This window comes from Piliocolobus tephrosceles, chromosome 1 (genome assembly GCF_002776525.5).
Source record: "Piliocolobus tephrosceles isolate RC106 chromosome 1, ASM277652v3, whole genome shotgun sequence".
Classification (NCBI taxonomy): domain Eukaryota; kingdom Metazoa; phylum Chordata; class Mammalia; order Primates; family Cercopithecidae; genus Piliocolobus; species Piliocolobus tephrosceles.
Genome location: NC_045434.1, coordinates 157,501,101 through 157,528,828, shown reverse-complemented (window position 1 = coordinate 157,528,828; position 27,728 = coordinate 157,501,101). Strand labels below are relative to the sequence as shown.

Here is a 27,728-nt window from a genome sequence, read left to right as displayed (position 1 = left end):
GATTTTTTTTTTTTTTCCTGAGAAGGAATTTTGCTCTTGTTGCCCAGGCTGGAATGCAATGGCATGATCTCGACTCACTGCAACCTCTGCCTCCTGGGTTCAAGCGATTCTCCTGCCTCAGCCTCCCGAGTAGCTGGGATTACAGGCACCCACCACCAAGCCTGACTAATTTTTGTATTTTTAATAGAGATGAGGTTTCGCCAAGTTGGCCAGGCTGGTCTCGAACTCCTGACCTCAGGTGATCCGCCCACCTCAGCCTCCCAAAGTGCTGGGATTACAGGCATGACCCACCATGCCCGGCCATCCTAAGATATTTTTATTGTGTGTTTGGTTTCTTCCTTTCCCTCCCCATACATTCTGATGAAGACTTGGGTGTCTTGGAGACTGGACCAGAAGCCATGACGATGGCTTCTCATGAGAACAAAGGCCACCATGAACCATCTACTTCCCATTTGCTTCTAAGAAGAGATAGGCTAGATGGCTTGCTGATTTTAATGAAGCACCCGTGAAGGAAAGTTTAAAAAGGAAAGCGAAACCTTGTCAAAATCAGCATTCACCAACACAAGGCAATTTGGAAAGTTTTCATGTATCTCCACCCTAAATCTGCACTAAATAGCCCTTGAACCTCTTTTCCCTTGGCTAAATAATCCACATTTCTCTCCTCATAGACTGCGATTCGCATCTCTTGTCCTAACTGCTTTCCTATGATGCCTTTCCGAGTTCTCTACATTCATTGCAAGTATGGAATGGATTTCAGGACACAGCAACCCAAGAAAGGAACTGTTGGATACCAGTCATTCTATGAGGACTTCCCCCCAGTTTGTGCATTTAGCATCACTATTTATATATCCCACTAAAGCAGCTTTTAACAACTCAATGTGACGATGCCAACACATATCCCAGGTTTCATTTATGTGACTTGAATTTGAACAAAGGAAGTGTGTCATTTTAAAGAAAATCCACCCACCTAGCTTGGAGAATCTAAAAAGTTAAATATTTGACCTACTTGTCAGTGTTGAGATGATCAGATTTTCCTTCTTTTCTGTTCTCTGTTTCATTTCTGTAGCTACCTCTCCTGGATTCTTTTTATTCCATTTCCCTAGTGGCTCAATGGTATTGACTAGTGAAAATATAGTGGTACTTTAGTAATTACTGCAGGACTTTGGGCTTGAGAACAACTAGTGTAAATTTGGCCAGATTTTGAGTTTTTTTGGTACTTTGCCTACATTTCCTAATTGGTGCCCAGGCTTTTGTGATTCAGCTGGCATCTAACATTTCACAGGAAAATCTAGTGTTTTAGGGGTGTCAGTAAAGGAGGGAATTCTCTTGAGGCTGATTTGCTTTCTTAAACTCCTTCTAATTTGTTCCAGCTTTAAAACTGTGAATAGAGACCTCATTAAACCTCTTCTCACAAACCTTCCTGCACTGCACATTAGCAGAAGGCTGCTTTGATGGGAGGCATTTCTCCTTTGTGGCTGCCCCCAACCCCCTTTTTTTCAATGTTGGCAAACAAAAACCTGGCAAGAAGAGTGGCTATCACAGACTTGGACAAATTTTGATGGCACAGTTTTAAATGCTCAGATAAGGGGCCTTTTGGTGGCTGACCTATGTGAATTGTTTCAGTCCAGAAAGGAAAGGGGCCTCTTAGCAGGAGCCTTTGTATAAGAAAAGAGGAACCAAACCTGCCATTCAAAGCTGCTCAGCATGCTCACGGGTTATAGCCTGCCTCACTTCTAGCCAAGCCTCACTCTGCAAGTCTGCAGAGGATAATCCAGCCCTGGTGAGGGGACCTTTTTCTCCTTGACTGATCTCTCAGACCAAGGGGCCGCCACATCCACACCCTTTAGCAAAACAGGTACACCGGGCAATACCAAGCAGAGGTTGTACATATTTTATATGAGGATTTTAACTACTAGAAGTTTTGAGCTGTGCAGAATGCATTGAGTTAAAGAGCACTAACATCCTGCTTTTCTCTGAGGAAAAAAAAAGAGAGAGAGAGAGAAAAGCAGGATGTTAGTGATGCTGAAAAAGCCAACCTCCAAAAGGGTTTGCTGCTGAAAAGCTTCTCTTGTCTGCTTTGATCTTTAAAGGCATAAATTACCCATACCTGTTCCACAGACACACCTTGTTGTCTTGTTGTCTTAGGTATTATTGTCTTAGGTATTATTTTCAGTGCACCAGTATGGTTTCTCCTTCCATGTGGATCCCTCCATCCTTGCGCCATCTCTGGGAGAACACAGAGACCAACGTGCCCCGTGCACTGTAATGTTCACAGCTGTGTTGAGGCCCTTTACCTAAACCAAGACTGACCCCAGAGAGCTTCTTCTCCCTGCAGACCCATCTACGTCTCTACAGTCCGGCCGCAGTCAAAGCACATAGTCGTGATTCTGGACCACGGGGCTTCGGTCACAGACACTCAGCTTCAGATTGCCAAGGACGCTGCTCAGGTCATCCTCAGTGCCATCGATGAACATGACAAGGTGACCGTGACCCCTGTCACCCCAATGGCATGAGGTTCTCCTTGAATGCCTTTTTTAAAGTACTTTATTGTTTTGTGATATAACAGATCCTCCTTGACTTACAATGGGGTTACATCGTGATAAATCTGTCATAAGTTGAAATTGCATTTAATACACCTGAGCTACGTCATAGCTTGGGCTAGCCTACCTTAAACATTGTCAGAACACTTAGGTTAGCCCCCAGTTATGGAAAATCATCTAACACAAAGCCTATTTTATAACATAATAAAGTATTGGCTATCTCATGTAGTTTATTGAATACAGTAGTACACTGCAGCATACTGTATCAGCGGTTCTCCTTTGTGATTGCATGGCTTACTGGGAGCTGTGGCTCACTGCCATTGTCCAGCACCATGAGAGAGTATCAGGAGCCTGGGGAAAGATCCAAAATTGAAAGTACAGCTTCAGTGCCTGCCTATCACTTTCGCACCATCGTAAAGTCAAACCATTGTATGTCAGGGACCATCTGTATATTTTTTAAAATCCATCTTTAAAAGGACTTTGGGAAAAGAGTATTATTCTAATATTTGAGGAAGCAGCCACCAATCCAAAAATCTCTTTTGTAACTACCACCAACCTTAGTCTTATACTTCTTTATGGCTCATGGTAAGGTTTCTAATTAGCCATGACTTTCACACTGGAGGTTACGCTGAGGAGGAGAGGGGTGGGGGATTTAGATGCTGGTGGATGGCTGAACTTTATCGCAAGATTGTTGGGAAGTCAGGGAGAAGGGAAAGCTACTAGTGGCTGACTAATCTCTGGGACACCTTGGAGAGAGGTGTGGGTACAGCTAATGATAATCTATTGCGTGTGGACATTTTCTGCTTCATCATTTTGACTTTGCCAACTCCAGAGGTTTTGCTCACTAACTTAGTGGCTTAAAACACACACACCTTACTCTCTTACCCTCACCCTCACCTCCAGGTTGAAAACCAGGATAGTTCATTCTTGCTATGACTTTTCTCTGCATAAAATAGTTTGTGTGTGTGTTTAATGTTATATATGAACACAGTACTACTACTTCATCTTGGAACAAAAACCAAACTCTAGGGGTTTCCCCACTTTACCAATCCTTATGGATCCTTTTCAAATTTGATAGATTGATGGCTCCAGGGATTTATTTTGAAACTCTCAGACTCTGTTCTGTAAGCCTTCTCCTTCCTTGGGCTCTTCTGTTACATAAACAAATCAATCTTTAAATGGTAGGATAACAAGTTTGGTTTTTTTTTTTTTTCTTTCCTGCAGATTTCTGTGTTAACTGTGGCAGATACCGTCCGGACTTGCTCACTAGACCAGTGCTATAAGACCTTCTTGTCTCCAGCTACCAGTGAGACAAAAAGGAAAATGTCCACCTTTGTTAGCAACGTGAAGTCTTCAGACAGTCCTACCCAGCACGCAGTGGGATTCCAAAAGGCATTTCAGCTGATTCGAAGCACAAACAATAACACAAAGTTCCAAGCAAGTGAGTGTGTTCTCTCAGAGGACTTACAAGCATAATAGATAAAAATGACAATAGGAATATATTGTAAATTGATCACACAATGATGCTTAGAGAGATTGATTGATTGATTGATTGATTGATTGATTTACCTTGAGACAGGGTCTTGCTCTGTCCAAGCTGGAATGCAGTGGCGTGATCATGGTTCACTCCAGCTTTGACTTCCTGGGTTCCAGCAATCTTTATACCTCAGCCTCCCAAGTAGCTGAGACCACAGGCGTACACCACCACACCCAGCTAATTTTTGTATTTTTGGTAAAGAAAGGGTTTCACTGACTGAGACCTGTCTGATCTCAAACTCTTGAGCTCAAGCAATACACCTGCCTTTGCCTCCTGAAGTGCTGGAATTACAAGCATGAGCCACTGTGCCCAGCGTAGAGGGATTAAAAAAAAAATTGATTGGGGGTGAGGTGCGGTGGCTCATGCCTATAATCCCAGTACTTTGGGAGGTCAAGGCAGGCAGATCACAAGGTTAGGAGTTCGAGACCAGCCTGACCAATATGATGAAACCCCATCTCTACTAAAAATACAAACAAAATAGGCAGGCATGGTGGTGGTTGCCTATAGTCCCAGCTGCTCGGGAGGCTGAGGCAGGAGAATCACTTGAACCCAGGAGGCAGAGGTTGCAGTGAGCTGAGATCATGCCACTGCACTACAGCCTGGGCGACAGAGCGAGACTCTGTCTCAAAAGAAAAAAAAATTCATTTGGGATAAAATTGTCATGGGTTGTCTCCATCATCATCGAATACTAGGATGTTAACTGGATTTTTCTCATCTTTCCCAATCAAAGATGGTCAGTCTGTACAATTTCTTGACTCTGAGCTTTCTCTTCCTGCCCCTTTGTTTAGATCATGTCTGCACTTATGTCCTAAGGGAATCTCCACATCCTTTCTAATGCTAATTGTCAGCTTTGCTTCCTCTTTGACTTAGAGTGAATGTCTGCTTGTGCACATGCGGACGTGAAGCAGGCAGCAGGAATTCTTGCCTTGATCCTTCCTTCTTCTAACCAGCTGTCATTTAGATGAGCACAGCCTTTCAGATGTACAAAAGCACTCTAATTTAATTTTTTTTTTTTTGAGACGGAGTCTCACTCTGTCACCCAGGCTGGAGTGCAATGGAGCAATCCCGGCTCACTGCAACCTCCACCTCCCGGGTTCAAGCGATTCTCCGGCCTCAGCCTCCTGAGTAGCTGGGATTACAGGCACGCGCCACCATGCCTGGCTAATTTTTGTATTTTAAGTAGAGACGGGGTTTCACCATGTTGGTCAGGCTGATCTTGAACTCCTGACCTTGTGATCCCCCCACCTCAGCTTCCCAGAGTGCTGGGATTAGAGGCGTGAGCCAGCACGCCTGGCCTCTAATTTAGTTTTTATATATTAAAGAAAATCTGGAATTAGGATGCATGCTAAAGTAAGGGAAAAGATACTTGAAATGGAGCTCATGCTTTGGAACTACTTAAAGGAATCTATTTCATTTTTCCTTTTATTTAAAAAAAAAATCTGTTTATAGGCCAGGTGCGGTGGCTCATGCCTGTAATCCTAGCACTTTGGGAGGCCAAGGAGGGCAGATCACGAGGTCACGAGATCGAGACCAGCCTGACGAACATGGTGAAACCCCGTCTCTACTAAAACTATAAAAATTAGCTGGACATGGTGGCACGCGCCTGTAATCCCAGATACTTGGGAAGCTGAGGCAGGAGAATTTCTTGAACCTGGGAGGCGGAGGTTGCAGTGAGCCGAGATAGCGTCACTGTGCTCCAGCCTGGTGACGGAGTGAGACTCCATCTCAAAAAAAAAAAATCTCTTTACAGTTTTTTTTCTTTGTTTGAAAACATTAATGTATCCTATTGAGATAAATTTAAAGAATAGATTTCCAAGCCCTTCATTGTGTCTGTGTTTAAGCCAAGCACTGATTAATGCAAAGCATAGTGCCTAGCACATAATGGATCCTCAAAAGAAGGAAGCTACTGTAATTATAACTAATGATGGTACATGGTGTGTTAGTTTTATGTTTCCGCATAACAAATTGCCACAAACTTAGCAGTTTAACACAATATACATTTGTTATCTCACAGTTTTTGTGGGTCAGGAGTCCAGGTATAGCTTAGTTGAGACCTCTGTTTAGGGTCTCACGATGTTACCATCAAAGTGTCAGCAGGACTACCATTCATTCAGAGTCCTAAGGTTCATGCTAAGGTTCATTCACACTAAGGTTCAACAAACATGAGCTCCCATGTTTGTTGGCAGAATTCATTTCCTTGCAACTGTGAGACTCATTTCATTTACTTCTTCAAGGCCAATGGAAGAGCATCTCTTCAAATCCCTAGCTTCAGAGAAGGCTTGGACCCTCCTGTAACAAGCTCATCTGAGTAGATCAGCCCCGCTCTCCCTCTTGATTTAATCAGATTACTCTCGCTTGTGATTAACTCAAAGTGAGTTTATCAGGGACCTTGGCAAACATCCATCCATCTTTGCAAGGATATGTAGCACAATCACAGGAGTAATGGCTCATTACTTGCCATATTCTTCTTCTTAGAAGCAAGTTACAGGTTATGCACACATTCAGTATATACAGGATGTTGCTCATTTAGATCATCTTAGAATTTGGCCTACCAGCTTTGGCAAGCGTCAGCTATCTCCACAAGCCAATATTATGGGGTGGCTGAGTATAAAGTTGCCCTTGGTTCAGTAAGGTCAGTTAACAAGGCTGAACTCAAGTACTCAAGGCAGATTGGCCTGTTTGTTAACGCCACCCACCCGTCAGCGTTCCTCACTAGGCATGTTCTTTCTACTGAATTCTGTCATCAAACTGTCTTTAAAGTCTAGTTTTGATTATTACACTTTTCTTTTTTTTCTTTTCTTTTTTTTTTAATTGAGATGGAGTCTCGCTCTGTCGCCCAGGCTGGAGTGCAGTGGCGCGATCTCAGCTCACTGCAAGCTCCACCTTCTGAGTTTACGCCATTCTCCTGCCTTAGCCTCCCGAGTAGCTGGGACTACAGGCACCCGCCACCTACCAGGCTAGTTTTTTGTATTTTTTAGTAGAGACAGGGTTTCACCCTGTTAGCCAGGATGGTCTCGATCTCCTGACCTCATGATCCGCCCATCTTGGCCTCCCAAAGTGCTGGGATTACAGGTTTGAGCCACCGCGCCCGGCCGATTATTACACTTTTCAAATAATGGAGAGAAATGTTAGACTAGCAGTTGCAAACTCAGATGCCCACAGTGGCCAGGCAGCACATGTGAGCTGGGGGAAGGTAATGAGGATGAGTTGGAGAACATGGTCACACGGAGCATGCACCAGCCAGAGGGCAGCTGCTCCTCTGTTCAGTCCATTGAGCAGGAATGTCTGCCCAGTGCTGCCATATCTTCTGTTTCAAGAGATGCCAGAATTCTGGGTTTTCATGTGAAATCCCTTGATTTTCAAATGTTGACATTTGTTCCAGCTTTAAAGCTGTGAATAAAGACCTCATTAAATCTCTTCTCACAGACATTCCTGCACTGCATGTGAGCAGGAGGCTGGTTTGATGGGAGGCATTTCTCCTCTGGATTTTTCTGTGTTTGTTTTTCTTAATGTTGGCAAACAAAAACATGGCAAGAAGATTGACCATTAGAGACTTGGACAAATTTTGAAGGCACAGTTTTCTAAATACTCAGAGGAACCCTTTTTAGGCCAAGTAAGATGTTTCTAAGGCTTAGCTCACTCACCTCTAATTTATAGCTTTTACTGACAGTTTAGAGAAAAAATAATCTAGATTAGTTTGTATGAAGAAAAGACTTCAGGAATGAGTGTTGTCCAGTTTGTTAAGGAGCGGTCCCAGGGTACTCTCAGGCTGTATAGCCCAGGAGTTATGCGGGTTATGGATTTCAACCAGTGTTCTACTCTGGAATTTTTCTAACCTTGTGAATTTGTCTATATTGTTCTATTTTCTCCAGACCTGGATTCCTAATCTGTAAATGGAGGGATGATAATATCCAGGATTCCATCATAAATATCTAATGTATATTTGCTGTGATTATTATGATATTCAGTTTCCTATAAGACTTCTAGCTCCAGCTAAACTAGATTAGATACCCTAGATGTCCTAAGTTGACCTCAGGCCCAAAGATGGCCATGGCCTAGGCAACAGTATAGCGAGGCGTCTGTATGTACTTCCTAGAAGTTTATTCTAGTGTAAACTCTATACATCACTATTTCTCTTCACTCTACAGACAATTATTTAATGTCTACTGTATATCTGGTGCTGTTTTGGTTGCCACCTGTGAGGTTATTCAAATAAATAAGACCTACTCTTGACGATCATTGCAAGGGTTAGTCAGTACATGATGAAAGTACACTGTAGTATGCCCACATTGGTAGCCATATAAAAATAAACTACATGTCATAAATCATTATTGGTTGACACTAATTTGCCTTGTACCAACCAGAAAGTCTAAAACTTTTGTCCGGTTCTGACCCTTTCTTCAGTCTCATGGTAGATCTTTAACTGACAGCATTAACATCTTGGAGTTGTTTGTTCTGAATTTGTTTTGGAGCTTTTTAGTTGAGGATCGTAATGAACCTCAATTAAAGATGATTAAGAGTAGAGACCTAATGGTATGGGCAAAGCCCAAATTTATGTTGCTCTTCCCCTTTTGATGTTGACCCCAAGACATGCCTGGTGGCTTATAGAAAGACTCACCAAATGGAGAGCTATTACATTTTCTTCCAGTTACATGCTGCATCTCTGCTGTACCCCAAGTCCCTATAATTATTCGCCCCTAAAATTGCTCTAACTGGGTGACTAAAAAGGGAATATCCCAATGCATTTAAAAAAAAAATCAAACCAAATTTGACAGATCTGATAAGAATGGAAAAATAATTCAATTATTCTTGAGGATAAGGTGGGAATGAAGTCAGGGGTTGGGCAGAGCCAGCAAGGATACTTACAGAGTGTATGTCTTATTGTTGCAATGGAAAGAAAATGTGCTTGGCTACCAAAGGAGCTCAAGGGCTACAAGCCTTCTGGCTTTCCAAACATGGACCTTTGCCCTAGAAACAGCTCTAAATGACAGTGTATTTTATGCAGAATCATAAGGCTAAGTGAAAAAACTTAGACACTAGGGTTCTCCTTTAGGTCAGCCTAAATGTGTCCAGGAATTTATCACACATGTACTTTTGTGATGAGCAGATGGTTTGCGTCATACCATAGATCCTCCTATGCTATATCTATATCTATTTTTTTTTTTATCTAGCAATTTTTGTTTTTGTGTTTTTCAGTCTGAAGTTTAAATGAACTGTTTAGGGTCCTTATAAAATAATTTACTGAACTGTATATACAACTTTGAAAAAATATTGACATCTGGTTTGTTGACATCTAATTTAAGACAAGAATCTTCCTAAAATGTGTGGATTTTCTTTTTGCATCAGCATTCACTTCCTAATCTCTGATAACTAGATAGTGAAATTTAAATGTGCAGTTAATGTTCACTAGAGAATGTTCAAGTATCAAAATTGGTATTAAGTATTAGGAGTAAGTAAGAGGAACTTTGAATGCATTTGTTTCTTAGAGTCAAATTCTGTTAAACTCAGTTCAGTTATCTATGATATTCATATATTAAAAGATAACTGTTCAATTCTGCATAATAAAGAATACTTACATCTAAAATGTATAAACTGAAGGAAATTCAAGCTTTGTGTCTTCACCATTAGGATAATTTTTTAAAGGGTAACCGTATTCATTAACTATTGCTGTGTAACAAATTATTCCAACATTCTGTAGCTTAATACATCTTTATTGTCTCATAGCTTCTGTACATCAGGAATCTGGGCACGGCATAGCTGGGTGCCTCTGGCCCAACAAGTTTCTTTAGATTGCAGTCAACCTATTGACCAGAGCTGCTGTCATCTCAAAGTTCTACTGGGGAAATAACTGCTTCCAAGCTCGCTCACACTTGTGCTGGCAGGATTTTCAGTTCAAAGGGCCTCTGTTCCTTGCCTCTCCATAGGACTGTTTACAACCTGCCAGCTGGCTTTCTTCAGAATGAGAAAGCCCCCCCCTTACAGAAGCCACAGTCTGTTTGTAACCTAGTCTTGGTCTTGATGTTCCTTCACCTCTGCTGCATTCTGTCATTATAAGTGACTCACTAAATCCAGCCACACTCAAGGAAGGCAACTACCCCAGGAGGTGAATGAATTTGGAGGACATGGAATCACTAAGGGGCCAAGTTTGAGGTTGCCTGCCACAGTCAGTTTAGAGCAACCTCAACTAAAAAGCAATAACCAAAACCTGAAGAAATAAGTATATAACATATTACATAGATTTTTATTTCTCAGTAAAAAATATGTAGAATGTCCTAAAAATGTCCACATGTGCGGGACGCCTGTAATCCCAGCACTTTGGGAGGCAGAGGCGGGCAGATCACTTGAGGTCAGGAGTTCAAGACCAGCCTGGCCAACATGGTGAAACCCCATCTCTACTAAAAATACAAAAAATTAGCTGGGCATAGTAGCACGTGCCTGTAGTTCCAACTGCTCAGTAGTCTGAGGCATGAGAATTGCTTGAACCCTGGAGGGGGAGGTTGCAGTAAGCTGAGATCATGCCACTGCACTCCAGCCTGGGTGACAGAACAAGACTCAGTCTTAATATAGATATATATACACACATACACACATACACACACACACACACACATAAGCACACACATACACACGTATTTAACATATATATTTAACACATATATATGTGTTAAATCAAAGAATTGCAGATTAGAAAGAGGATATAAAAGTCCAGCTCTCTGACTTCCCTCTTTTTATTGTGGTCATTTAGCCTCTGCTTATTTATCTCTAATTGTAGGAAATTTATCACCTTTGTTTTTTTTAGTGAATCCACTTGACAGAAGTTCTACTGGACCAACCTAACTCTCAGTTATTCTACCTCTCAGCCCTGTTTGGAAAATAATTTCAATTCTAACTCAGGGCTGCTACTTCAATCCAATGGCATGGTTTTTGTTTTTGTTTTATGTGTATGTTGTAGTTTCTGTTTTTTTCTCTTTTATTTTCTTTTTGTCATCACCTTTTTGCTGATAGTCTTTACTTAAAATAACCAATTACTCTTCACAGCAACACTATTAAGTCAGTCCTGTCTTTACTCCCATTTTATAGACAAAGAAAATTAGGTGTAGAAAGGTTGAGAAATTTGCCTCAATTACCCAGATGCAGCTTGTAAATAGCAGAGCTGGGCTTTGAACACAGTCAACTGGCTTCTAAGTCCATGTTTCACTGCTCTACTGATGAGATTTTTCAATGAAAATTACCTAGAGATATTTAGTACAGGAGCAAATAACATTATGTGCCTGAAGAGCCCTGAAAGAATCATCATTTTAAAGCCTGATCCTCAAGAAACAAGCATTCATGGTGGTGTTCCTGCATCACAGAGGAAAGGATAAGTCCCGTTCTGCATCATCTGTTTCAGAAGGCAGGAGAGATTTCCATTTGGATTGGCTTAAATTACTATAACCATGGGTGCCTAAAGGAAATCACCTCCTTTTATCTGGTAAATATATGTGGAACATCCTTACCCGATGCTGCATAAATGTGGCCTCATTGTCCAAAAAGGGTGGGATGGAAGAAAGGCAGAAGTGGGGGGATGAAAGCCACAGCATCAAATGGGAGGAACTAGGAACCATGGGCTAGGCAGGTCCTCGAGGTGGGGAAGTCCAAGAACATGAACAGGAAACTGAACTGCTGCCTTTAGCCAGAATCCAAATAGAGCATTCAATTGATGTGTTTTTGCTTAGATACAGACATGGTCATCATTTACCTGTCAGCTGGCATTACATCAAAGGACTCTTCAGAAGAAGATAAAAAAGCAACTCTCCGAGTCATCAATGAAGAAAATAGCTTTCTAAACAACTCCGTAATGATTCTCACCTATGCCCTCATGAACGGTAGGTAGTATTTCAAGATTTTCCTTTCAGATCAAAGATCCCTCTAAGTGTATGCTGCTTTAAAAAGAAGAAGAATCGTAACAGTGTGCTTGGATGAAGGTTATGGGAAAAGGCAACCAGGCAGCTCTTTCTCTACCTGATGTTGGTATTTAGGGCGTGTTAGGAGGTTCCTTTCTCTTCATCTCTCTCTCCAACTAACTGCTTGTTTCTAAACCTCTTCTCCACTTGCGTGGTCTTGCAGAGGATTTTATACAGCATCTCCCCACCCCACCTTTTTTTTTCAGTTCTTCATATTCTAGGATTATCTAAGGTTTTAACTTATCTCATTGGTTTAAGCTGCAGGAAGCCAAAGCACTGACCTAGATTCTTCTGTGCTACCGATCTGTGAATATCACATTTTCCTACAGAATCACCACCTGAAGCCTCTTCTGCCACTTTCTCCACCTCAGCTTCCTTAGCTGTAAAATGGAGATAAGCATTATCTACTTTGCAGTGTTGTTGTGAGGATTAGCCTTAATGTACAGTAAACACTCATTAAAATGGATTGTGCTGCTATTGAATGACAGAATGTAAAAGGGTTTAGAAATTGGCAAATTCAAGCTACTACTCCCTTTTTCCCCTTTTACTATTCAGTCTGTCCGCTAGTCTGAGTGCAGCACTGTTTTCTAGCCGTATTGTATCTCTCCACCTATTAACACATTGCTTTTCTACCATGACATCTTCAGGCCCATTGCCCTCAGTATTCAAAGTGGCCATCTTCTCTTGTTTTTAAGAGGCCATGTCTTGGCTGGGCACGGTGGCTTACGCCTGTAATCCCAACACTTTGGGAGGCCGAGGTGGGCAAATCACGAGGTGAAGAGATCAAGACCTGGCCCATGTGGTGAAACCCTGTCTCTACTAAAAATATAAAAATTAGCTGGGCGTGGTTGAGGCAAGAGAATCGCCTGAGCCCAGGAAGCAGAGGTTGCAGAGAGCTGAGATTGCGCCACTGCACTCCTGCCTGGTAACAGAGAAAGACTCTGTCTAAAAAAAAAAAAAAAAAAAAAAAAAGCCAAGTCTTGAGCAGCCTTTCCCACCTACTATCTTTTGTTTCTCTTGTCACCTGCAAAATTTCCATGCAGAACCATGTGGTTTAGGGACAGTGGGCCTCATATTCTGATGTGCTAAGGATTCCTTGGGGGAATGGCTTTAAAATGCAGATTTCCAGGCATTGCTCTTAGACTCTTATTCATATCCTCTTAGGAGGGGTTCAGGAGTCTTCATTTTGGCCAGGGTGATTCTCTTCCAAATGTTTTCTAGACCACACTTGAGAGAACACAGGCTCTGTTATCTAGTGGTCCTTAGCTGCTGTCTGCATTTGCTAGTCGTGTGGCTTATGGCAAATTACTTAATCTCTTTAGACTGCAGTTTTATCTGTGAAATGAAAAATAGTAAAATCTACTGCATAGGGTTGTTGTAATAATAAATAAGCAATATATGATTGTGTTGAAAGTTCTTAACATAGTACCTGGTAAAGAACGGGCCCTCAAAGGCCAGGCTCTGTGGCTCACACCTGTAATCCCAGCACTTTGGAAGGCTGAGGTGAACGGATCACGAGGTCAGGAGATTGAGACCATCCTGGCTAACACGGTGAAACCCTGTCTCTGCTAAAAATACAAAAAAATTAGCCGGGCGAGGTGGCGGGCGCCTGTAGTCCCAGCTACTCAGGAGGCTGAGGCAGGAGAATGGCGTGAACCCAGGAGGCAGAGCTTGCAGTGAGCTGAGATCACGCCACTGCACTCCAGCCTGGGCGACAGAGCGAGACTCGTCTCCAAAGACAAAAAAAAAAAAAAAAGAATGGGTCCTCAAAGCCAGTGAAAGGAGTTTATGAAAGCTTCTATGGTTTCCTCTCTCAGACAGCATAGCTCAGAGGTGGAGCTCTGCCATCCAGGCCCAGATCTCTGTCCAGTCCTCTTTGTCCCCTGGCACCTTGTGCCTAATTCTGATAAGCATGTCTCCCATTATACTGTAGTAAGGTGCCCACATACTGTCCTCTCTCTCTCCCCCCTCCACTTTCCACAAGAATGTTAACTTCTCAGGCATGAACTATGTCTTAGTTTTCTTTGCATTCTGAGCGCTTAGCACAGGACTGAACGCAACTGAGGTGAGTGAGGATGCCTGGGCACGTGCCCGTCAGTGTCATCTCTGATCGCCTGTTGCTCTTTTCTCCTTTGTGTTGGCTTCTTTCATTCATGAGAGGTAGGAAGGGAGGGAGAAAAGGAGGAAAATAAAATTTATTGACCACCTACCATGTACAACATAGGGTACTGAGGTTTCAGAGCTGTATTATGCAAAGTTCCTGTCTGCAAGATCCTTATGACCCAGTGAGGAAGATCGGTAGACACAGAAGATGAATGAAATTCAATAGTAGAGGAGTAAGGAGGCCCAAAAGGAAGGGATTGCTTCTCTTCCATTAGATTTGAAGGTCTGCCCAGGCAGATGCTTCCTTACTTCCTTGCTGCCACCCATTCCTTCACTGGTCCTAAATTCTTCAACCAGAGTGTTTTACACACTTTCGGTGTTCCAGTAATTCCATACTTTATAATCTCTAGTCACTTCCATCTCAGCATCCTTTTCTCTTATCTTTCTTCCTTTAATCTAACTAGACACACATCCTCACTGCCAGTTTTCTCTTTCCTTCTCAGAATGCTATTTCTATGTGTGGTTCACTAGAGTAGACACACTTACCTTACTTACAAATAGGGGAACAGATTGACTAAGAGAACCTTGGAATAAAGAATTTGTTGTCAGCTAAAAATTAAAATACTTGGGCCAGGCTCAGTGGCTCACACCTGTAATCCCAGCACTTTGGGATGCCGAGGCAGGCCGATCACCTGAGGTCAGGAGTTCGAGACCAGACTGGCCAACATGGTGAATCCCCATCTATACTAAAATACAGAAATTAGCCAAGTGTGGTGACCCATGCCTGTATTCCCAGCTACTCAGGAGGCTGAGGCACAAGAGTCGCTTGAACCTGGGAGGCAAAGGTTGCAGTGAGCCAAGATGGCACCACTGCACTCCAGCCTGGGCAGTAGAGTGAGACTCTGTCTCAAAAAATAAAATAAAAATAAAATAAATAAAACACTTGAACTACTGGAGATGAGAGACTGGGAAGGGTACCAGAGAAGCTGGGGGGATTGGGAATGGTTAATGGGTATTGATTGGTAATGGTTACATTCTATCTAACAAAAATATAGTTAGATAGAATGAATAAGATATAGTATTTGATAATGTAATAGGGTGACTATAGTCAATAGTAATTTATTATATATTTTAAAATAACTAATACAGTAGAAGTTTTATGTTCCTAATAGTACAAAGAAATGAAAAATGATTGGAGTGATTCATACCTCAATTACTCTGCTGTGATTATTACACATTGAACACCTATATCAAAACATTGCATGTATACCATAAATATATACACCTGCTATGTACCCATAAAAATTAAATTTAAAAAAGAGTTTATTGTCAGAATTAGAATGCACACAATTGTGGGAGAAACTGGGAGAAATTGTGGGAGAAAAAAAAAATGAAAGACCCAAGATGGGGAGTTGACATCTCAGAAAGTTTAGTAACCAAGTTGGGGCCTGTTGGGAAGTCTGAGAAGTCCAGAAGCTAGGAACATGGAAGACCACTTAGGAGACCTGGTGTAGAAGTCCATGGAAGGATGTTGGCTTTTTGTTGCTGCCGGCCCCCGTGCATGCTCAGTGAAGCATCTGGAACATGCCTGGGGTTGCTATCAGTGAGCAGGTCAGCAGCTGGGAAAGGGAGCTGAACACAGAGAAGAGCAGGACAAACTGGAGCATTCTGGCCCCTCAGTGTCTGTCTCTCACCGCTTCTTTCTTTGTCCCCCAAATCTCGCAATACAGCCCTCACGTTTTGCATTTTTAACCTGGTAGCATACTAGAAAAGAGGATCCTGGGAAATGTAGTTTCTAGCATGACCATGTTGATAATAGGCAACCCAGTGTACTTACCAATCAGCCACCCTACTGACCCACCACCACTGTTGCATAAAATCTCATGATGGAGTAACACCTCATACTCCATCCTCCATAACCTTCCATCCCACGCTACTCTTCTTTGCCTAGTATATATTCTTGTTTGTCACTTTTCTTTTACGTTTTGAGAGACTCAAACAGTACATGACAAAGAAGGGAAATTTATTTATTGCTCGAGTTTTCTTCTTTTATTGTTTTACTTCTGTGAGCTTCTCAAGGATACACGGTCAGGTACCAATCGTGTCTTTGGTGTTAACTTTTACTCTGGAGTGTACCCCTCACCCTCCATCTCAGCTCTGTGCCATGCAAAGGGAACAATAACATGATTCTGACTTAATTTGGCCCAGATATTTTTTCCTTTCCTTTAGTATTGCATGCATGGAGCAAAAGTCAAGTTTATCTAAATATAATGTGTTTTAAGAAAGAAATGATAGGCCAGGCATGGTGGCTGACGCCTGTAATCCCAGCAGTTTGGGAGATAAGGGGGGCAGATCACTTGAGGCCAGAAGTTCGAAGCCAGCCTGGTCAACATGGTGAAGCGCCATCTTTATCAAAAATACAAAAAAAATAGCCAGGCATGGTGGTGTATACCTGTAATCCCAGCTACTTGGGAGGCTGAGGCATGAGAATTGCTTGAACCTAGGAGGTGGAAGTTGCAGTGAGCCAAGATTGCACCACTGCATTCCAGCCTGGGTGACAGAGGGAAACTCTGTCTCAAAAAAAAAAGGTAGGGGGTGGGGAAAAGAAATTATTTTTATTTTATTCTGCCATGATTTTAGAAGTGGACTTCCAGTGCTAGAAGTATGTACACTCTCTATGTAGAAATGCTAAAGATGTATGTGGTAGATGAACCAGGAAAGCTTCAGATTCTTTTTAATGACTGAATAGTTCATGGTTTGCTGTTGAAACCTTCAGGAACATGAGACAAAACCTTTTTAAAATGAAGTGGTAGAACCTCAGTAGTGACTGAAATCATTTTGAATTTGTTTACAACAGTGCCCATATGCAATCAGTTTATAATCCTTTTGACTATGTTCCAACAATAGCAAACTAAAAAAAAAAAGTATTATTTATTTTTGTGCTATAAATTATAGATGTTGTAGAACAATACATTCCCAGTATGCCTAAATTTTGTACAAAGTTTTCAAAACCCTCTAAATGTAAAAAATTTATATTAAATAAATCAAAATCAGTATTGTCTTAACAATATCAAGTATGAATATGTTTATAATTAAAATGAGCTTAAAGAAACAGGGTTTGGAAGCATCAGTAAATGCAGTCCATAATTCTTTCATTTAGTTGCATGAGACTTTGGCAAGTGGTTTTATAGGTGAAGAAGTAAGGAATGAAAGGATAAACCTCTATCCTTTAAAACTCTTATGGTTTCATCTACTACATTATTAAATGCAGATGTGTTAATTATTACTTTTCTTTTTAAATATTAAATGCAGAAATGAATTTTCATTTTATAATTAACTTATGGGGAGAACACATTCTTACTGAACGGGACTCCTTTATTTACGCATATGTTTTTCATCGTTGCCCTGTGAAGAGTCCCTTTCCCCTCTTGACTATTTCAGGGAAGACCATGCCTCAGGCTTTGTTTCCTCAGCAGGAACTGGTATTTGTATCCAGAGTCCACGCGGTCTCTGCAAAAACCCCTTTGGTATTACAGGACCTCATCCATGCCTGTATTTGATCTAAATGGCAAGAGGTTGAATGAATATAAACCATTTTGCTTTCCGTGGTCTTCTCTCGGCTTTCCATTTTAGATGGGGTGACTGGTTTGAAAGAGCTGGCTTTTCTGAGGGATCTAGCTGAACAGAATTCAGGAAAGTACGGTGTGCCAGACCGGACGGCCTTGCCTGTGATTAAGGGCAGCATGATGGTGCTGAACCAGTTGAGCAACCTGGAGACCACAGTGGGCAGGTTCTACACAAACCTTCCCAACCGGATGATTGACGAAGCCGTCTTCAGCCTCCCCTTCTCTGATGAGATGGGAGATGGTGAGTTTGGATAAACTTCCTGTTAAAGGAAGGGGAAAAGAATTGGGTGGCTAGAAATGGGCACCTCTTTCTCAGGATCATAGGATTTCTTAGCACCCCTGCCACCTGTCCTATAGCTCTATATTGTACAGCAGAAATCCCCAGCCCAGGTTCTTCCTTGGCCAGAGTACACATAATGGATATATCCTCTGGGGAGGCTATGTGAGGATTCTCAAATATCCAAAAGTTTGTGAATTAGGACTAAAGGGTAGCTTTGTATCATGGCACATGGGAAATGAAACGCAGAAGTGCCGAGGATTCAGCCTGAGACAAGGCAGCGCGGTATTGTGGCACAAACACGGGCCTGGCCTCAGACGGGCTTTCAAATTCCACTCTTCCACTTGAGGTGTTGTCCTTGGTAAGTTATTTAATGGTGTTAATTCTCCATTTGGTCACCTGTAAAATGGGATAGTAAATCTTTCAGATTATTAGGATTAACTAGATAACATATATGACCTGTCATTATCTAGTTAATCTAGGATTACCTAGATATTATAAAATATATGATAACACATGACTGGCATACCATTCAATTATAATTACTGTTTTTATCTCATTTATTAAATGTATTTTACCTTTGTTGTTGTCATTGTTATTATTACTAACATCAGTGTTGCCATCATCCTGATGCCTAAGTTACCCATAACAGGATGTTGAGTAAAGTACTGAACCTTCACAGGATTCAATTTCCTAACCTATAAAATAGAATCTGGAAAATATAACAGAAAATACAACATTTCTCTCAAGGCAGTTGCGAAGATTAAATGCAATAATAATAAAACATCTAGAACAATGCCTAACAGTATATTTTCAGTAAACGCGCGATCTTTCTCTTTTCCTTCTCCACGTTCTTTTCCTCCTCCACGCTTTTCTCTATATCCTCCCCTCTCTCCTTCCTTGACAGAGAGGAAAATTGAAGAAGTAGCTAATTATTAGCCAGACAGGCACCATTGCCATTTGAGATATTATATTTATATTTTGTTAGCTAGGAACTCTCACAACTACGAATTTTTTTTAAACTCGTGTAAAAAGTAACAAGCCTATAGAGAAGGTGTTTTCTAGAAACTAGGTAGACATTCTCTTTCTATAAGGAAGAAATAAGCCAACTGCCATTATATCTCAATTTTTATTTTTAAAGAGACAGGGCCTCTCCCTCTCACCCAGGCCAGAGTGCAGTGGCGTGATCATAGTTCACTGTAGCCTCGACCACCTGGCCTCAAGCAATCCTCCCACCTTTGCCTCCTAAAGTGCAGGTGTGGGCCACCATACCCAGCCTCACTTTTTTAAATCACTGCTATTACTGTCAGGGCCTACACATGTGTATAGAATAGAAACTCCCACTTTTAGATAAAGTTATTTCCCTTTTTAGTGAAAACATGACATCTTAAATCCAAGTTACCTTTTATGCATGTAGCCTACATTACTGAGTGCCAGCCAAGCATTGTGCCAGGCAGTGGTGAGTGAGGCTCACATCCTACCCTCAGTAAGCTTGTAAGTCTGAGAAGAGAAAGGCAAATCAGTAATTCCTGTTAATACTGTGTGAAAGGGACAAAAGATGTAGAAATCCAGTTTTTCACAAACTCAGAAGTTTATATAGCCAAATTCTATTATCGATAGTAGTATCAGGTAGAGTGGGACTCCCTCCTAAATCCAGAGAGCTGGATTTACCCTGAATGCTTTAAACCAAATCACATGTAGAAATTGGGCCACCTGTTGCCTGATACCATCCAAATTTTACTCCTTGGGGCCTGTGTTATGAATCCCGTGCCATGGATTTCAGGGATTGGGTCACAGACCTATTGAATTCCTCTGCTGGAGTGTGTCTGTCTTTTCAGTCCCTAGAATTATTGAGTGACACATCCTCGAACTCCATGACATGAGGCTTGACTCTAGGGAAACCCATCTTTATGTGACTCTAGTTCAAAACCTACACAGATTAAAATATCAGTTACTGAACATATTTCTTTTTAAATAGTAAATCTATGTGCTTTAGGTTAAAGCAGAGAGAGTGATTGAGGATTTTGTCAGTATAACAGGAGCTTAGCATACTTTATTTGCCATAATGGGATCAAGAGTCTTCTGTCCCAGTTGATAATTGAAAAGTAAGATTGTGTTTCTTTTTTAAGACTTTGTTCTCAACCTGTCCAGAGGAGAATAGAAATTTGAAGCGAACAGGCATCTCAGTCACTGAGTATTTCTGTTGTACTTTACTGATCTATGAAAATGGCTTTAATCCTAGACTAAAGCTCAGGGGACTGTGGCGGGCAGATTGTGACCTCTGTCTCCATGCTGGTCCTCTCAGCCTGCTCCTGCCGCTTACAACCTATTTATCCTGGGAGACCTGGGAAAAACCTTCTCCAAAATGCATTTCTAAAACCTTCTTAAATACCTGTTATTTTAAAACGTTTTAAAACAGATAGCATTCTAAATGTGAACTGCTTAAAAAATGCTTTTGAAACCAAAATAGAGACCCATTGCATGACTTCAGAAGCTTTTTCAGTGATGTGTCCACTTCTTCCTACCAAATGATGCATTTAGTTGGCCTATGCAACCATAGCAACTTGATAATACCTCAAGTGGACATCATATGCAATTCTCTGTGTAGAAGCTCATTCTTTGTAGAAGCCTTCAGGAGTGTTAAATCCCTTTGCTGGATGTTTCTAGAAGAATGGCTTTCTGATAGGCTGATAGACATCAACATGACATCAAGCACAGGAAAACACAAAATCAAGATAAACAATCCATCTTTTTGTTTAGAGTTTTCTTTAGAGCCATAGGATTGTATAATTGTTGGGGATCGTAAAGATCATTTTATTTAACCCCCCCACCCCATCTGATATATGGAGAGACTCATTCCAAGATGTAGCACAACTTACCAAACCCAGGAGGGAAGCCACAAGGAGAAACCAGGTGTCTCGATCTCAGGGCCATGCATTGACCCACCATTAGCACATTCTGTTTCTGCATTTTCCTCCTGTGTGCTTTGCCCTTTCCCTAGTTATCCTATTATTGTTGTTGTTGTTGTTTTTAATGGCCTATTACCTAAATACGGTCTTTATATTTTGAAAAGGTTATTAAAAAAAAAAAGAAGGAAAAATTATGCACTAGAGACTGTGTAGCCCACAAAGCCTGAAATATTTCCTGTCTGACCCCTTACATAAAAATTTAGGAACTCCTGGCCTGAATGACTGGAAATACATTCCTTTGGAAACTTAATTCCTCCTTCAGCTACTTGAAGTTCTGTATGTTCAGATACTGTACCTTTCTAAGTTTTTTTACCCTTGTAAAAAAACTTTTTCAGTGATGCATTAATGGGGTATAGTAATAATACCTTTTAAGCATTCGTTTATCCATAGTCTCTTTTGATCTAACATTTCCTAGAAGTCAGTAAAACAGTTAATGCTGTATCCTTTAAACAGGTGTGTGAGCCAGGCACAGTGGCTCATCCCCATAATCCCAGCTACTTGGGAGGCTGAGGAGGGAGGATCACTTGAGCCTAGGCAGTTGAGACCACCATGAGCTATGATCGCACCACTGCATTCCAACCTGGGTGACAGAGTGAGACCTCATCTCGAAATATTAAAATTAAAAAAAATAAGCAGATGTGTGAACCAAGGCTCGGAGAAGTTATATCCAGTGTCACCTGTACAATACAAAAGGGGTACAGCTGGACTATAAGTACAGTTTTTAAATTCATTGTCCATTGATCTTTCAAGTTCAGCTGAATCTACCTACTTCACGAAATAGAAAAATGTATTTAGTGCTGCTGATGTTTTGCACTGATCTGGAATGTCTTATCTTTTTAGGTGAAAAAGTAGTGGAAAACATAGAAATTGCTTCCATTTGAATTAACTGCGCTATCTGAGCTGCCAAAGATCGCTCTTTCCCTCCCACTCTAACTCATTTATTACGCTGTCTGCAAAGGCAGTGCTTGATTACTGGACCACATGGGAAACTTTTCTTCCAAACAAAATTGAGACAGCTGGTAGAAGCCTTCATGATTCACCGGAGCACAGTGCCAGTCTTTGTCCAATTCCTTCTCTGCTATTCTTTAGATTTATTTTGTTTTTAACCCATAGGTTTGATAATGACTGTGAGTAAACCCTGTTATTTTGGAAACCTACTTCTGGGAATTGTAGGTGTGGACGTGAATCTGGCTTATATTCTTGAAGATGTGACGTATTACCAAGACTCTTTGGCTTCCTATACTTTTCTCATAGATGACAAAGGTAATCTGCTAAATGTTCATCCTAAGAATACTTTTTTAGAAACCTAAAGAAAATAAGGTATAGATGTTCTACAAACAAAACAGAAAAATTATAGCGTAAAGAAGAGCATTCTGACTAAGATTACTCATTTGTAGTAGAACACCATAAAGATGGCGGAGTGGATCTCCAAATTACACATATGTTTCTATGTTCTTTGAGGGGTAGGGAACAGTTATTTGTAAATCAGGAAGTTAGACTGGAGGATTGAATGACACATTGAATGTCATCCTTTGACATGAACAGATACTTTTCAAAAGAAGAAATAATGCAGCCAACAAGCCTATGAAAACAATCTCAGTATCCCTGATCATTGAAGAAATGCAAATTCAAACCACAGTGAGATACTATCCTACACCTGTCAGAATGCCTATTATTAAAAAGTCAAAAAATAGCAGATGCTGGCAAAGTTGCCGAGAAAAGGGGACACTTGAACACTCTTGGTGGGAATGTAAATTAGGTCAGCCATTGTGGAAAGCAGTGTGAAGATTCCTCAAAGAGATGAAAACAGAATTACCATTCGGCCCAGCAATCCCATTACTGGATATATGTATATATACACACACACACACACACCCCCAAAGAAATGTAAATCGTTCTATCATAAAGACACCTGTAAATTCACTGCAGTGCTATTCACAATAGCTAAGACATGGAATCACCCTAAATGCCCCTCAGTGGTAGACTGTATAAAGAAAATGTGGTACATATGGAATACTATGCAGCCATTTAAAAAAGAATAAGATCATGTCTTTTGCAGGATCATAGATGGAGCTGGGGGCCATTATCCTTAGCAAACTAACTCAGAAACAGAAAACCAAGTGCTGCATGTTCTCACTTACAATTGGGAGCTAAATGATGAGAACACATGGACACAAAGAGGAGGATAACAGACACTGAGGCTACCTAAGGGTGGAAAGTGGGACAAGGGAGAGGAGCACAAAAAATAACTATTGGGTACTATGCTTAGTACCTGGGTCACAAAATAATCTGTACAACAAACCCCCACGACACAGGCTTACCTGTATAATAAACATGCACATGCACCCCTGAAGTTAAAAGAAGTTAAACAAACAAAAAAAGAATGTCATCCTTTGGATCTTTTTTTTTTTTTACTAAATTGTTATCTTAGATTTATTTAAGATTTATGTGGTAGATTAGAATGTTTTATAAAACAACCAAACAACCAATACCTCCAAAATACTCTTGATTAGATGGATGTTTGATAATTTAAGACATCTTTCCACGCTGCAAGAGTTTTATATAAGCACATATAAAACAGGTTCAGTTTTTATTGGACTGGTGAGTTGCACAATGAGAAGTTGAATATTGGGCAGCCAGCCCAGAGTACCCCATATTTCAAAACAGTGATTCAGAACTTCCTACAACATGTTTCTTATTAACATGCATTTTGTTTTCTTATTGCAGGATATACACTTATGCACCCATCTCTTACCAGGCCATATTTATTATCAGAGCCCCCACTTCATACCGACATCATACATTATGAAAACATTCCAAAATTTGAATTAGTTCGGCAAAATATCCTCAGGTAAGGAAAAGGTGAGGGTCGTAGGATTCTTTTTCCCTGAGAATGGGACCCATCAAAGCCACATACGAGTATTTACTATAAAGTGTAAAACAAGTGTATAAATTATTTTAATGTTATCAAAAGTATTCTCAGTAATGTTTCCATAAGAATAGCACCCAAGATTTTGCTCACTTTGTATCCCAGATAAGGTCTCTTGGAACTATCATTTGAGGATAATGTCTTGTAAATCAAATTCTGTGTTCACATTGACTTTCATTGTAAAATCAGATATATTTCATCTCATTTTCAAAAAAAAAGTTCCAGTGATACCAAATTGAAAAATGTTGACAAAATAAAAGGCTAAGTTGAGGACCAGCTTTGTTGCATTTGCCAAAAAATAGCCTGGCAAAGTAGGGTCCATTCCAAGTTGACAGCACAATCTTATACATTGTTTTTTCTTAAAATAAAAAACAGATTGGATTTTTTCCAACTGTGATACATTATTTTGGCAGATGGTAACCTGTAGAGGAATGAGTCTTTGTGCTCATTGGTTGAAAATTAACGACTGAGCGATTTGAGACAAGTTAGTCTCTGGAAAGAATTAGAGTTGGGGAGCAAGGATGGAGAGTAAGGAATGTTTTTAATGCAGAGCTGACATAATGCTTTTACGAAATTGAAAATCTCACATTATCTCTTTCAAAACTGATGAGTTTCATTGGTATTCAAAATCAGGAGGTGGCCATTGGCTCACAGCTTCTTCCTTGCCTTTAATTAAGTGCTTAATTTTATCTTTTGCCTGAAATATTTAATTCTGTTTGCCAACACAGCCTCCCTCTGGGCAGCCAGATTATCGCAGTCCCTGTGAACTCATCCCTGTCTTGGCACATAAACAAGCTGAGAGAAACTGGAAAGGAAGTCTACAATGTTAGCTATGCCTGGAAGATGGTGAGTGAGAGGAAGTTGTTTTTGCTTAAAGAGCTACAGGGTGCAGTGCTCTTGTTCATATGGGAATTCTCAGGCAGGGGGTGGCACTTGGGTCTGATATTGTATCTCAGAATGTGACTAACCAGGTTTTAAAGTGATTGAGAAAGAAGACATTCCACAGATGTTGTATAATTATTTTTCCTTTTTTGTTTATAAAACTCATAATTGTTCATGATGAATTCATCACACCATATAAAAGGATAGAAAGCAGAAAGTAAACTATGCCCAGCCTGGACAACATAACAAAATCCCATCTCTATAAAAAATGTAAAAATTAGCCAGGCGTGGTGACACATGCTGTACTCCCAGCTACTCAGGAGGTTGAGGTGGGAGGATTGCTTAAGCCTGAGAGGTTGAAGCTGCAGTGAGCCATGATAGCGCCAAAACTATCTACTTCTTTCCTTCCTTTGACTTTCCATTCCCCATAAGTAGCCACTTAGATCAATTTCTAGAAAATGTGTATATACAGACAGGCATATATATGTATATGTGTGTATATACACTCACACACAGCTTTAATGGTAGGCATATATGTGTGTGTGTGTGTGTATATATGCTCACACACGGCTTTAATGGCTATATAGTGTTGCATTGTGTAGATGACCCAAATTTCTCTAAACACTCCCCTATTAATGCACATTTCGATTACATCCAGTTGGATTTTTTCAGTTCAACTCAAATTATGAAGGTTGGGAGTTTAAAAGGAGATGTGAAAGCATAAGTACCCTCTGACATTCTCTAGGGAAAAGAAAATCTTTGATTAGAAATTGGATTACTCATGTTCAACACAAGCAGATCGATAGGTTGGCCATAACTTGTGGCACTCATTTCTGCTTTCTCTTACCAGATTCTTTCAGACACCAGGCTTCAAGGAATCACAGAGAAAGCAGATCTAACACACACTGTTCACATTACCTGTGTTTTTTCTCTCATCTTCTTCCCAATTAGCATAGCAGTGCTGTTGAAGGACCCTAAATACTATAACTGACCAAAAGGGGAGTGGACTTTTATTTTCATCATCAAATTTTAATCACTGAACATAAAATGCAGTCATGCATGAGATTTTTCTTAGATGGACAAATCTGATGTTTAACCTATTGACTCCAAATAGATCCATTTAATCATCCCTTTACAAACTACTTATTGAACATTTTCTGTATACTAAGCAGGATAAAGAAGATTGACACTCTGTCTGCCTAGAGCATCGAGCCTCGTGGTGGATGCAGACAGTCAAAGAGCAACTCAACACAGTGTCTGTGCCTTTACCAGTTGGATCAGGAAAGATAGGAGTTGGGAGTAGCCAGAATGCATTTAGGCAGGAGTCTCTTCCAACCTTCTTGTTTGGTTCTTAAAGTATCACTATTGCAGTAGCAATTACTAAAATGCAAATGAAGCAAACAAATTAATAAACTATTTGAGAAACTTAACGTTTACAAGCCTAATTCTACTGGTAGTTTGTTGTTTGGTAATACACATTTGAGGAAAGTCAAAGCCTATTTTGAAATTCTCTTAACTGATTCATTTTCAGATTTTTCTTTAGAATGATAGCACCATCTGCCCTTATATCATTTTTAAAGACAAATTATTTAATTTTAATATCAGAAAGGGTGAGCCAGTCACCAAATTAGAAAACAGACATTTGTGTTTGAAATTAGAGATTGTTTACCTCCAGCACATTCTGATTGAAAGCAACTCAGTTACATCCTGGGAAAATATCTTCATGGTTGTTGGCATTAAAAAGAAAAGTAGGAAATGTAGGCATCTGTGTACAGTAAAGAGCCTCAATGTTAGTGTGGTTTTTTTCTTGGTACAGTAAAGAGCCTCAATGTTACTGTGCTTTTTTCAGTGATCCTAGTAAATTCTGGTTATTCTCCTTAGGCAGATTCGAGGTAGTAATCATGCAGTCACTTCAGGTAGCAGTGTTAGCTTTCTCCAAGTTCTAAAATTGTTGAGCAGATCACTGTAAGTGAAAACTTAAAGAGATAATAAATAATGAGATTGGAGACTTGAAAAAAAAAATGCTAGGCTGGTTACCCAGGCAAATAAGGGCAAATATTTTTAAGATCTCTTTAGTTACTTTGTTGGGGAGGAGGGTAGATACTCATCTTGTCCTAAAAATTAAAATGGTTTCTTCTAATATAATCCAAATGGAGTTAGCTTATCCTGAGGACAATTGGCTAAACTGCTTAGCACTCATAGATATAGCAGATATTGAGGGATTATTTCACTGAATTAATTTAAATATAACTTGAGAGATTGTGTTAGCAGCATTAAGAGATTACTCTGTCACTGAGTAACCCAAGTGCTTTTTTTTTAGCATTTTAGGAGGCTGTTTGCTCTGATAGAAGTACTGTCTATTAGAAGGTATTCACATGTTCCCATGTTACACAGGCCTGCTTCACTTCAAAACATGGATCCCATGTTATAATCAGTGAAAAAAACCCACTCCCAACCCATAGAGAGCTCTTCTAGAAATAAAGTTCCTTTTAATGTAGACACTGTTTTTTTCAGCTCAGAACATGACAGAAAGACCTATATTGAAATCCGCTTTCCTAAGAGCTGTTTATGAAGTGCTACTTTTAGAAGCTTACGGTACCTTTATTTTTCTCTTAGAGAATAGACCCAATTATAAAATTATATTCTAGTCATTCTGGTAGGGTTTTGTCTTTTGGTTCCTTGGAACACACAACATAGGAAGACAAACTTAAAGGATGACTGTGAGATTGAAAAGAGAGAAAATAGTAAATGCCACTTCAGAGCACCTTGTCAATTTATAATTTAGGGATTGGAGGAAGAGGATTACATTTGTTAATCTAAGTGAATATCTTTGCCAGCAGTACTTGAAAGCAATTCCAGAAAGATACAAATTGCTTCTGTGTTTAAGAGTCTGCAACCATCCTCACAAATCCTAAATTTCAC

At 40.4% G+C, this 27,728-nt stretch overlaps 1 protein-coding gene across 1 annotated transcript in view; it reads left to right on the top strand.

Annotated features, from left to right (window-relative positions):
• The window catches only part of CACHD1 (cache domain containing 1), a 227,047-nt gene that overhangs the window by 163,729 nt on the left and 35,590 nt on the right, over window positions 1-27,728 (top strand). Inside the window, exons 6-12 of the mRNA XM_023210311.2 lie at window positions 2,336-2,480; window positions 3,765-3,981; window positions 11,793-11,942; window positions 17,757-17,990; window positions 22,109-22,258; window positions 23,723-23,846; window positions 24,653-24,770. Coding sequence (XP_023066079.1) covers window positions 2,336-2,480; window positions 3,765-3,981; window positions 11,793-11,942; window positions 17,757-17,990; window positions 22,109-22,258; window positions 23,723-23,846; window positions 24,653-24,770 — 1,138 coding nt within the window. The remainder of the gene's footprint in view (window positions 1-2,335; window positions 2,481-3,764; window positions 3,982-11,792; window positions 11,943-17,756; window positions 17,991-22,108; window positions 22,259-23,722; window positions 23,847-24,652; window positions 24,771-27,728) is intronic.